The sequence below is a fragment of the Blennius ocellaris genome, assembly GCF_963422515.1.
Source record: "Blennius ocellaris genome assembly, chromosome: 15".
NCBI classification, from domain to species: domain Eukaryota; kingdom Metazoa; phylum Chordata; class Actinopteri; order Blenniiformes; family Blenniidae; genus Blennius; species Blennius ocellaris.
This window is the reverse complement of record NC_137664.1, coordinates 10,542,905-10,556,203: the sequence shown is the minus strand read 5'-3', so window position 1 is coordinate 10,556,203 and position 13,299 is coordinate 10,542,905. Positions and strand designations below refer to the sequence as shown.

The following is a 13,299-nucleotide window of genomic DNA, read 5'->3' as shown; positions in this document are numbered from 1 at the left end:
GTTTTCGAGGTTTTTTTTTACATAATGGGATCCTGCAAGACGGTTTTATAGGTGCAAAAGAGTGTCAAAAGGAAAGATTTCATCCCATCGTTTTTTTTCTGTTTATCTTTTTACGCTGTCATGTGTATTCATTAATTCATTCATTTGCTCAATGAAAAACATAAATAGTTTTTAAGAAAAAAAATGTGAGGCTGCTGCAACAATTAGTTTCATCCAAACATCTTTGCACAGTAGGAAGCATGAACACAGCAGTTCCATCACTTAAAGCAGCAGATAAAGGACACTTTGACTTTCCAATTAATTTGCTTTAAGTCCAGCTGCTCAGTTCAGATCTTGAGGCCAGTGGGACTCTCAACTCCTCATCTTCAACCCAGAAAAGTATGGTTGGAAAAAAAAAAAAAAGAGATCTTTATAGAGAAGACTAAAAGTGACTGGTCAGAAACAGAATCAAAGCAGTATGACTCACCTGCGCTCTGAAATGCATGAACGGAACAGAAATGGATGTGGATGTGATGCAAATGCAAAAAACCTTGATCTCAGCTTCATGGTGTGAGATACCACTAAACTGCAGAGAACAGTCAAAAGACTTTGGTTTTTTAAAGATTATCTTAACAACATACCTGCTAATTACAACATAAATATGTGCAGGCGTACACATTTGCAGATTGTGTACAATTAAACCAACTTTACTCCATCACTGTTACATTTTTAACTTATTAAACATAAACCTTTAACATATTTCTACATTTGATTTCACTTATATTCATTCACTGTCATTATGTAGGTGTTTGGAAATCACTGTAAAAACAACCTGAGTGTCTTATGCAGATCAACCATGATTATTTGCCTTTCAAAGAGTTTTAAAACTAAATGAGCACAGCGAAGTCATGTTCCTTTGGGTGATTGTGCTTAATAAATATGCTCCACATGTAAGTGGGAGACCACTATACACACACGCATGTTGCAATACATTATTCATTTCACAATGCTTGATCATTCTTCACGGAGTGTACTATGTGTGTATGTCTGAGGTTGTTTGAAATTGTGACACTTTTGTGAAGCTGATGTAACATAAATAGAATCTCTAATTACCTTTCAGTGAAATCTCTTTCCAACTCAGCCGGCAGCATCCTTTGCATCTAATGTTCGATCAAATGTGTACCTTTGCATTGTACAAGAAAATCTGCCTGTTTTTTTTCTTTTTTTTTAATTATGCGATGTGGAAAGGCGAAAAAGTCATTATTTGCAAAATGTTTGCCAGTATAAAGGTTCATTCTCTTCTGCAGTTCATTACTTCATTAGAAATCACAACAACAATTGTCAGGTTGCATCACCAAAGACGAGCCTTTGTTCCATCTCAACCCTCAACACTGCGGAATGACACTCAACACAACATTTAAAAGCACTACAGGCAACAGTTTAATGACTGATCACAATAAAAGCCAAACCCTAAAGGCTTCATGAAACGGTATGAGGGTCAACATTGTAAAGTGCTTGTTTTTTTGTTTGTTTTTTAATCAACAACTTGAGCAGTCTGATTTTGATTGGAAAATATTGCTGGAGGGGCCGACGCAAATGCAAACGCAACTAAATCACATGCAGCACTCAATACATACCACACAACTATCAAATACACATAGTATACTTACACATTGTTTTTCTAAGTTGATATGCGGTTATTTACCATTTAGAACTGTGCCCTTTTTTAATCCAAGGGGTCGCCAGCACTGGTACCAAATGTCATCTGTCTTCAAAACACAATCCACGGATCCTTCTGTCAAGCTTGGCACACTCAGTCGAGAGCACTTCCAGAATAGTTTTGATTAAAATACATTTTTCTGATCAGGCAACATTAAGAGACGCAACAGCCGACTGTAGGTCTCACAGTTTTAGGCTTATTTTCACTCACTGATTGTGAAATTTAATTGAGAGGAGAAAATATCATGATGTAGGATTTAATAATTCATGCTGAGAAGAAAGTCTGAGTGATTCTTAAAATGACAATTGGCAAGAATAAAATGTATGTCTTGCTTGGACTTTTTCTTATGCAGGAGGAATAGTAATGGTAATAAAACATTCTGAGGGATAATAGGGTTAGTGAATGAAAGACTTATATTACAAAATGTACTACATTCCGCTATGATCATTAATATAATCATACAGGAGTACATTTTTGGCAAAAAGAAAAAGAAAGAAAGACAGAAAGAAAGGCAATGCACATTAAATCATTAAGCTTCTTGGTCATGTTGACTTAATGTAATGATGACAAAATATGCCAAAAACATTCACCTGGTCAATAATTACATTTGCATTGTGCAAAATGTCGTATGTGATCTGACATTTTATTCTGCACATTGACGTGGAAGCAGCACTATATTGCTCCCCGCGTCCATTGCCAAATGCTTCCATAATTATCAGCCCTATAATAACATGCTCTTCTCCTCTCACCATGAGACTGTTTTGTCTGTCTTCGTAAAAGCATGCTTTTTCCTCTAATAATTGGCTTTGATAAATGCCATGTGTTTTTTTTTTCCGTTTTTTTTCCATACAGCCTTTGACTGAACACACCGATTTGAGAGTTGTTTGGAAGGTATTAAGGTTATTATATTTTGAACCGCACAGGTATTTACAGAGAGGAGTGCTGCAACGATGGAGGGTAACCACAGTGGCTTGACCGGAGGCCCACACCGATCTGGAGCCATATCAGGAGGCCAGGTGGACGGGCACATTTACGAAGTGGCGGTGGAGAACAACTCCACCAATCACAGCTCCCAGTTCGCAGACGTGGCCTTGCTGCAGATATTCAAGCCTCTGATCATCCCCTGCTACGTGCTGGTGGTGGTGGTGGGAGTTTTCGGGAACTACCTGCTCCTGTACGTCATCTGCCGAACCCGCAAGATGCACAACGTCACCAACTTCTTCATCGGCAACCTGGCTTTCTCTGACATGCTCATGTGTGTCACCTGCGTCCCTTTTACTCTGGCTTACGCCTTCAACCCACACGGTTGGGTCTTTGGCCGCTCGCTGTGCTACCTGGTGTTCCTCATACAACCTGTAACAGTCTATGTGTCAGTCTTCACTCTCACTGCTATCGCTGTGGACAGGTGGGTTGGTCCCAACACTGCACAAGTTATATTTTATTTGTGGTTAAAAGGAACCCGCACAACAGAATGCATGTAGTTTCTTGCATGAATTAATAATAAAAAAAATCAATTTTTGTGTTTTTGATTAATAAATGAAGTAAACATTTATGGGGGCACGGGGATTTAATCACAGGGCTTCTGTAAGTCTGCGCTTGTAATTTGACACCAGCATGGTGATCTTCCTTGCTGCTCTGCCTGAAAAGGATAAAATTTTATATAACTGATGATGATCCTCAAAGACAATAGTGACGCATGAAGACAAACATCAGTTATTTTTGTTGTTGTGACAACAGGGTCTACAAAGACCATTTCAGAAACAGCTTGAGAGGTTTTTTTCCCCCCAAAATGATTCAGTTGTATTTTCTAATGAACGACATTGTCAGCCTGAGCAAATGAGACTTAATTTGACAGTCAATAAATTGACCCCAGTTTAGAAGCTGAGCACGACGGAATGTATGACTCTTTGTATTTGATGCCTTCACCTGCGGTCAAGTCGCCCACGACTCAGTCGGATAAACCGATGGAGAAGAAGAGCGATGGATGCAAAAGCACTCGTGTCTCAAAGTATATGCTCTCAATATTCAACTCTGGTTTACTGAGTTAACTCAACTCCAGTTAATCCTCCCTTTGTACTTGTGCACTGAAAATGGTTTTGCTTCTTTTAGCCTGAAGTCAATTGATATGTCAAGTGATGCTTTTTAAGCACCAGCTGAAAACTCACTTTGCTCTGGCTGAGATTTTATCCCTGCCGCTCTTTTGTGATGCACACCTGTGTGCAATCAGAGATTTTTGCTGCCGTTTCCCGTCTGTATCCATTTCGTCTCAGTCTTTTTGCGAACAGATTTGATGTCCCTATTGTGAAGCATCATTTGAAAGCGGGATATCTTCCTAATAGCTAATTTGACAGTTCTACATTAACGACTACATTTGCAAGTGATTTATCGGGGTTTTTTTTTGTGACGACCATGCTAAAAGAGTTCCTGTTTCCATTCATTAGTGCATAATTAGCTATGCATTACTTCCCTCTGTATATCTTCTCTTGATTGCAGATATTATGCAACAGTTCACCCCTTGAAAAAGCGGACGTCTGTGGCTACGTGTGCCGTCGTTCTGACCGGGATCTGGCTGCTGTCCTGTGCCTTGGTGGCCCCCGCAGTGACCCACACCTACCACGTCGAGTTCAAAGAGGAAGGCTTCACCATCTGTGAGGAGTTCTGGCTGGGTCAGGAGAAAGAGAGACGCGCATACGCATACAGCACGCTGCTGGTCACCTACGTGCTTCCACTCTCTGCAGTCTTTGTCTCTTACCTCTGCATCACCGTCAAACTCAGGAACTGTGTGGCTCCGGGCCACAGGACAAAAAACCAGGCCGGCGCTCATCAGGCCCGCAAGAGAAAGATCTTCCGTTTGGTTGCCCTTTTGGTGTCTGCCTTCGCAGTGTGCTGGCTCCCCATTCACGTGTTCAACGTGCTGCGAGACATCGACATCCACCTGATCAACAAGCGCTACTTTTTGCTCATTCAGTTGCTGTGCCACCTGTGCGCCATGAGCTCGTCTTGTTGCAACCCTTTCCTCTATGCATGGCTGCACGACCGCTTCCGCGCCGAGTTACGGAAGATGTTCAAATGCCACCGCCGCATTGGCGTGCCCGCCAATCACTGCGCTGCCAGTGTGGTCCTTTAAATAGAATAGCATTCTCTGCCTTTAGTGTTTGCAAGTTTGCAGCTTATTTCCCTGGAAAGCAAATTAGTCCAACTAAAATGAATCCGGTCAGTTACATTGTATTGGAGGCTTTTTTTTTTTTTTCAGTTTGAAAATATTAAGGCACTTAAGAAAAACATCACCATTAACATCTGGGATGAAGAATTAAATAGTAGGGAGGTACATTTTGGTGGCTGTGAGCAGTTGGCAGAGGGTCATCTTTCATTCAATGGCTTGCACAGACACTGTGTTGAAATATCTCGGATTAAGACACTAAAATGCTCCCAATGGAGGCCGAGCACCCTGAGCGGCAGAAATCACCAGGAGAGCATGTGAATGGGTCAATGTGACAAATACTGTCAAGACAGAGCTCTGAGACTGCTGAGCCTGTCAAAACACAATGTATATATTGTATTTATTCGCTATGAAACTAAAAATATTCAAAGTTCAGTGTATTTAAACTGTTGGATATCTTGTGTGTATAAAAGTGTGTATAAAATGCAAAGGGTGGCGCCAGTGAAAATAAAGACTCCAATCACGGGGAATCACTAGAGCATCCATTGAGTTTCGTGACTTCTTGAGCTTTGAAATGTTTCACGTTCCAAGCAATGTGGTAGAACTGATCCCTACAGAGATGGAGATGAACACCATCACTATAAGATTAAAAAATAAATGTAAAAAATGCTGTATGTGTTGTGTGGCCACACTTTTGCTAAACCAATAAGTGTCATGAGTTTGTTGATAAAACGTTTGCAATAGATTTTGTGGGAAGTTTCTGCTGTGAATCTGGCAGAGAGCTGACGGGGTTGATGCTTTCAAACTGAAAGTCCAAAGAGGTCAGACAGAGGTCATGTAAGATGACGTCGCCTTATTGAATATGAGGAGAAAACATAAGCAATAGTTTGAATTATGTTGGGAAGTTGCTGATGTTGCCACTTGTCTTTGCATTTTGTGGAATGAATAAACGATTTGAAATTGCCTTGTAGGATGACAATTTTTAGCATTATTTGCCTGTAGTATTAAACAGATTAAATTAATGATATTAATCAGATTGTTTTGGGTTTTTTCTCTGCTCGGTGCTGCACTGTGTTACCATTTGTACAAAGGTGCATGACTACTTGTTGTGGCATTAATGAATAAGCTTACAGTTACAATCCTGAAATTATATTAAAAAAATGTCTGTCAGTATTTGTTTAGTGTCAGCATCTTTTCTCCTTTCACAGTATTGTTTTGTATCATCATACTTGTCTCAGGACAGTCAACATGAGGTGCTCCTTCTGTTAAAACAATCTTGTGCAGTTTATGTAACACTAGAGCTTTTTTTCCGTCGTGGTGCTCGCTGATGTTTGTTTCGGGGCTTCTGTTTCCTCACATCTGTCACCGTTTTTCTTGTAGTTTTGTGGCGTATTATGTGGAAGCGGTATTGTGTAGCATGCACAAGTACTGTACTGTGGAAAATCGTGAATTAATAAATATTCAAACGAAAGGAGTGTTTGATATGAATGTGAATTTGTGATCGCAGGAGGAAGAATTAAATTATGCCGCACTCGTTCAGAGAGCGGTTGCTCATTTGCTAATTAAACGATTGAATGTGTCTGCATATTAACCAGGCCTGATCAAGACAATGAAAAAAAGTTCTGTTAATTTATTGATCTCCAAATCATGTCAGCACGTCAGGTGCTTGCCAACAGTGACGTCCGCTGCAGTAAAATGTCGTTAACTCAGCAGTTTGGCCAAAGTTAATGCGGAGAAGCAAATAATAAACATAATATACTGAAATGATTGTATTTTTCGCAGATCACATGATTATTGTAATGCAATCAAATGCAGCACAAGCTGTGAATCTCACATAAAGATGTTGGAGCTTAATCAGATTACTGAAGATTTTACATATATATTTTTTTTACCAAAGGATGTCAATCGGAGAGTTTTGGTTTTATTTGTGATCTGTTGAAAGAGTTGGAATTTCCACGCAACTCGTGTACAATTAAAATAAAGAAAACAAGCAATTATTCTGTCTGACAATTTAGATTATATTTCTTGCTAAAAAACAGATGTGAATGTTGTACAAGGGATTAAAACTAAGGATTTCTTTTATTGCCTTTTCCTCTTTGCAGCTTAATTAAACTTGAATTAAACTGGAATCGACTGTTTTCATATGGAAAACAGGAATGCTGGAAAGTGTTTCACATGGGAGATCAACACACAGAGCAACAGAAAACATTCAGTGTGTGAATTATTGATGATTTTCTGGTCTAAATTGGCAGGACTGAAGCTCACACACAGACTGACGACACTCCTCAGAGAGAAACAAGACCGCCTGACGAAACGCCATCCATGAACATTCAAAGCACTGGTCAGTAGCGTAACCGGTTGCAGACAATCCTGGAACATGTTTATTACGTGGGTTTTTATTTTTATATTTACTGAGTTTAATACAGAAGACAGCAGGTCATCCCCGGGGGAGCAGAGAGCGTTTAATGTGTCTACAAGTGGTTTTTCTCTATGTTTTCTGGTGCAAACACATTAAACCTAATTCAATTCAGAGATTATTGTCAATCAAGCAGTTCATATTACCTGCACAGAACTGTTAGCCACAGATTCAACAAGTTTTATAAATCACACAATGGTGACATATTAGTTATTTGGCAACACAACTCCCCAGTCAATGCTGCATACCTGAGTAAACTAATAAATTACACATATGGTATGTTTGGTACCTCAGTTGTAGTATTTTACAAGCTTGTGTAAAGATACGTATATATGAAAGGACTGAGAGAGAGATCATGCCTAAATGTTTTTAATATCAAAATTCCATTAAAGACACCAACAACAACAAAAAACATTACACAGTTCTGGCTCCTTCACATTCCCATCAGAGGCTGCTTACTCATTTTATTGATTTCAACTTACAGTTTGCCACTTGGATTGAACACTAAAATTTCAACAACAAAAAAAAAAAAGAAAGTTGAAAACAAAGATGAAACTGAAATAGTCAAAAAGCTTAATCCTGACTACACAATTCACGACTTCCTCATTTCAGATAATATCTCCTGCGACTTGGCAAAATCTCGAGTCTCCTGAGGGGTGCGAATATATGAGTCGATTTCGCTGTCGGAGATTTCCTCGTCTCCAGTAACATCCCTGAGTGTGTCGGGCTGCTCCACTCTCTTCCTCTTACAGTGAATCACACACGGGGGAGCAAAAAGCTCTCTTTTACCCCAGTGTGTTTCCGTGTCTGGGCTCTGTGGTGTGTTGACGCGCTGCAGCACTGTGGCTGGATTACTTTCTCCATCTCCTGTTTGCTCCGTCTTTGCAGCAGCCTTTCCATTTTGCTGCACGGATAAGTCATTTGGAGTCTGACCGACGGGCTCAGAGGTCTGGGAGGGAGCGGGTTCCTCAGAAGGACTGTCCCCGGCACCGCCGGCCGGGCACTCGGCCAGCAGAGCCTCCTCGTGGTTTCGCAGAGCCTTCCTCAGCAGGGCGCTCCTGTTCTGCAGAATATCCTCCACCTGCCGAATCACATTATCTGGAGTCACTGCCTCCCTGATCCAGGGGAGTTCCCTCCCGAGCTTACACAGCACCTCCTTCATCTCAGCGATCCTCTTCAGTGCGGGCTTCTGCTGTTTCACTTTGGCCATCTGACAGAATTTGCTCAGAGAGAAACTGAGGCGAAGCTTACTGGGTTTCAGGGACTGCCAGGCTAAATAGACTGCCGCCATCATGACCGGGATGGGCTTACGGCCCGTCACGATCCAGGTATCTGCTGCCAGCTCCACCAGCGCCACAGCTCGCTTGGTCAGGTCACGGGAGTTCTCCGATAACTCTTCGGGAACCTGAGTCGCACTGATTTTGTATCTGCCAGAAAGACATAAAAACATTCTCAGACAGTTTCAGATTTTTTAAAAACAAGCACGTTTGAACTTGGCACATTTGATCTAATCTTTTAACATAAAAGCACCTTGTATGAATAATTGAGACCACTGCTGTAGTTTATATTCTACCAAGCAGCTTTCAAGAAAGACAAGTTACCTAAAATAACTGCAGTTAAATCATTATAAAAGCTTGACAAAGGTTCAGACCTGAGATGGCGTGTCTCAAGGTAAATCAAGGCCCTTCAAAGCTGAACATTCACTTCAGAAAAAAATTAAATCCCTTTAATTACATCACAACAAAACCAAATGAAAATCATGTAAATTCACTTTCTTTCAAAAACACCCTTAATCTACCCATCACTCAGAACTATACTATAATTTTTTTTTAAAGAGTGGTTTGAATAAAATCAAACTTGATTTGTATAGCACTTTTAGCCCAAACAAATGCAGCAAAAAGTGCTTTACAAGGTAAAAACTGAATAAAAACAAAGTGATACAAACCCGCCCAATGTCATTGTACTGTATATACATACATATAAATAAATAAAATAAATAAATGAATATTCAAAGAAAAAGGGGTGAAATGGGGACCTTATCTAAAAGCCTCATTAAAAAGGAAGGTCTTGATCCTGCCATTTAAAACATGATGGTAAAGCCACGAGACAAGAGATTGGCACTTTTGCACGACTGACAAATGTAAAAAGAAATATTCATTTCTCACTCACTCTTCACTGTGAGCCTGCAGTACGTCGGTGACGCCGATAATCGGAGCATCGACGTTGAGAATCTTCAGCATATCTTGATAAATCCCTCCAACCTCGACTGGGTGGGCATCCACCAGGTAGCCGATGGTTCCCATCGCGAGGGGCCAGTTGCGCTGTCTGCAGCTCACGAGCACGCAGCAGCCAGCGAGAATGTGCTTTTTATGGAGAGTGACGTTTATGAAACTCTGATGCCGGTACGCCCGGTTGTAATACGCATCTGAGAGGTCTTCGATTTCTTCGTGGACCCTGAGGATTCGACAGATGGCTTTTACACGCTGGAGGCCTAAAACCATGGAGCAGAATGTATTAGTGTGTGTGTGTGTGTGTGTACATACAGCAATGTGTAAAAGAGAGAGGTTATGGCGCGATAACATTTACAGGATGCGACAGGAAAGAGCTCACCTTCTATCAGGTTTTTACAGGGCTTTTTGTCCACAGCTGTGGTCCTGCTGTAGCTGACAGCTGCAGGAGAAAAAAAAAATAGCATCACAGAATGTATTTCAATTGACAAATGAAAAGCTTTTTCTTTAAGGGATACTCTGGATTATTTGAAATTACGTCATAAGAAGTACTTATGGCTTTACTCTACTGATGAGGTTTTTGTGTGGCCTGTATGTGTTGTAATGTCGGTCCGGTGATGCTGCAACACTAAAAAAAAAATCTGTTGAAGGTCCTCTGGAAGAGTTGTCATACTAGCATGAGACGCATGTTGTGCAAAAACTTCAGTCTGAGTGTCTATTTGAGGCGTACACAGAGTTCAGTGCATTGATTTCTTGCATTTTAGGAAACTGGAGTTCAGAGTACAACGGTTGTTGTGGTATAGATGGAAAAAAAATCTTTTGTAACTGAATAATCTACCTTAAGCTGTGGCTCAAGTCTCTCAAAGGCTGTGCAATTCCATACTAATAGCTCATTTTACTTCTGATCAAACCGCAAACGCATTACCTTGAGTCACAAGAAACGATTAAATTCATTGAAGAATATAACATTCAACTGAGCCTTAATTTTGTAGTGTTACACCTTACTGACACAAATATTATAATATTATGATAAGGATTTATGTCGGACTCCAAGTTTATTCCATAATAATCATAGATTAGAACAGAAATGTTATAATTCTTGAAACCCTTTGGCTGCCTTCTCCAACAGGTAGTAATAATAGATCGCTTGCAACAGACGTCACATTTCCCATGATCCTCTCCGATTCGCTTGGGTCCGCCATCTTTTCTGCATACAGCTGCATAACAACATACATTCAATGGCGGATTCATGTGATTTTTCCCAAATTTATCAAGGGTTAAATATTCCAGATAAAGCGAAGTATCGCAGTAAGATAGAGGAGTGCGGTAGGGCTGACCCCTGCTGCGACAACACAGAGTGAGTGGAAATGGTTCTATGTTGACTGCCTGGGATTGAAGAGAGCTCCTGAATCAGGGCTATGCTCAGCATGTCACAAGCTGCAAGATTTTTTTTTAAAAAGAGAAAAGAATAAGGCCTGTGGCACAAAATGCACTCTTAAAGCAGTTGAATGTTTAAGTATTCTCAAAAAAGTGACACTCACACTCTAAGAACGTACCAGTGTTAAACTGTGTTGCTATGTACCCTTTGTTTTGCCATGTGTTTTGTACATTTCTATAGTCCAATAATACAATTGTCATAACAATACAGTCCTCGTGCTATCTAAATCTACATGCACACAGTCTTTAGTATAAATTTAACGTTTGGAAAGTACACAAGGCAATTTATTAATTCACAGGTGCATCATAAATGTCGTAACAATTGATCTCTGCTAACTTTTTAGTGGGAAATGTGTACTTCCACTTCTCCTAAATATTCTAAAGTCATTCCAATACTATGCCCGTAAAGAATAGATACAATTCTTGACTTTCTGTCTTCATTCGTCCTTTTCTATATTCCTGGTAGAATTGTTCATTCAAAAGACACAAGTTGGTCAGGGCACAGCCAAGTCTAACAAGCATGTCAAGTGGCATGTCTTCTTGTCCCCCCTCACACACGACAGTCTCTATAGGCAAAGTTGACTGTAAAATCTGGCACTTCCTTCGAACTAATCCAATCACTCGTTCAACATTTGAATTCCGTGATCCACTGACTGACCCGGGCTGACCCGGGAAAATTTTCCGCGAAAATCTCCCGCGAAATCCTGTGGGGGTTATTTAATGTTGCTGCTTCCGCATAGCTTAGGATGTAGAGCCAATCATCTACTGTAATGCAGAGAAGTGGTAAAACACTGTGTAAAATCGTATATGTTTTCTTTTAACATGTACTTATTCCGCTAGTTTTCCCAGTTTCACTTGCCTGTTCCTTCGAGCGGGTCCGCAGCCAGAACTCCTTCCGACACCACGGAGCCGCAGTCCACGCAAACCATCTGAGCCTGCGAGTACAAATCATCCTCCACGATGTTCGAGGAGCCGCAGCCAGGACACAGCAAACCAGCCGCAGACATGATCACCGCTGAAACACTGCAGCTGCAGGTTAAGTTTCAAGAGAAACGAGTGAAAGAAGCTTCGAGCCAGACGATAGCTGTAAACAGCGCGAGCGCAGCATTACCGGACCGACTGTTAAATTTGTCCGGGCTTGTAAACACAGCCCGGACGCTTAAAGGTTCCGCTTCGCTGAAAAGTTCACAACAAAATGTTTTTCTCTATTTAAATCAAAAGTCTGCAACCTATATTATGAAAAAAAAAGCCACTTGTGTCACTTTCCACTAAGTCAAATATTACTGGAGCCACAAAACATGTTTGCTTTCTAAAATGAGGCTGACACACCTTTTAAAGTTTTATTTATATATATAATCTTACATTGCATTTATGTTAGAGTTCCCATAATAAGTTAGGAGAGTAAAAACTGTGTTCTCAGCTGTTTTCGCACCTGACTTTTTAAAAGCAATGTAGAGATTTTAGCAGTCTACTGTGACTTTTTTTTAATGAATTTTGTACGTTTTTTTTCTCTCCAATTTAAAATGCCTTTTACAAATTCTACTAATATCAGTTTGTTTAAGCATTTTTTTAACGATGTTTTAGAAGTTGTTATAATTTCTTTTGGTTATAACTTATTTGTCCCATTCTAGGTAGTATTTGTTTTCAATCCCTTTTTAACCAAGAGATGAGAGACCTTTTGAAAATTATTCTGATGTGCAAATAATTAAAAAAAGATCAAATGTTACTTCTGTATAATTTTGAGAACGGTTCAGGCAGCCACTGTGGCTCCAGACCTGCAGGTCACAGACCCCCGATTTCAATGGATGGGACTGGACATACAGGGGTCCAACTCTAATAGCCCTTACCCGGTTCCTCCAGCTTAGGGTTGCAGGGATGTTGCCACAATATACTGTAATGTAGATTACTAATAGTTTGGTCAATTACCAATTGCTCTCAATGCACAGTTGTCTTGTAGCATCTGTTCAGTCTCTGTAGCACAGGATTGACAGTTAAGGGATGTTCAATATTCATCCCAGTCATTTCCCAAGCACCCATAACTACTTCAGAACAAAGACACCCAAGCAGTGTTTCTATTTTGGGTATGGTAAATTGATTTCTCTTTTACAGTGCTTTTACGGTTTGAGCAGCTCCCAAAGTGCTTCACACTGTTAAAGCTGCAAAAAAGAAAATGAAAAGGTTTCACAGATTGCTTGGTGCTTCCTCTTTTTTTGGTGTCGGTTGGTGTTCAATAGCCACACGAGTGAAGTTGCTTATTAAGCAGAATGTGTGTGACTCACAATGAATCACAGAAACCATCTCAGCTTTTCAGAGTAAGACCTTTAAGTAGCTCACCAAAATATTAAATTGTTAAGAAAAT

General features: G+C 40.3%; 2 protein-coding genes across 2 annotated transcripts; one reads left to right on the top strand and one right to left on the bottom strand.

The window, feature by feature from the left end:
* Window positions 1-2,649: 2,649 nt before the first annotated feature.
* On the top strand, window positions 2,650-4,826 carry prlhr2b (prolactin releasing hormone receptor 2b; the record flags this gene model as incomplete). The annotated part of the gene is made up of 2 exons (XM_080510194.1): window positions 2,650-3,104; window positions 4,193-4,826. 2 exons carry the CDS (start codon window positions 2,650-2,652, stop codon window positions 4,824-4,826), a joined length of 1,089 nt encoding a protein of 362 aa, XP_080366320.1.
* Window positions 4,827-7,730: 2,904 nt separating this feature from the next.
* Window positions 7,731-11,947, bottom strand: brf2 (BRF2 general transcription factor IIIB subunit; the record flags this gene model as incomplete). Its single annotated transcript, XM_080510191.1, has 4 exons — window positions 7,731-8,702; window positions 9,445-9,766; window positions 9,886-9,945; window positions 11,800-11,947. The coding sequence occupies 4 exons, from the start codon at window positions 11,945-11,947 to the stop codon at window positions 7,868-7,870; spliced, it is 1,365 nt and encodes a 454-aa protein (XP_080366317.1). The 3' UTR covers window positions 7,731-7,867.
* Window positions 11,948-13,299: the final 1,352 nt, after the last annotated feature.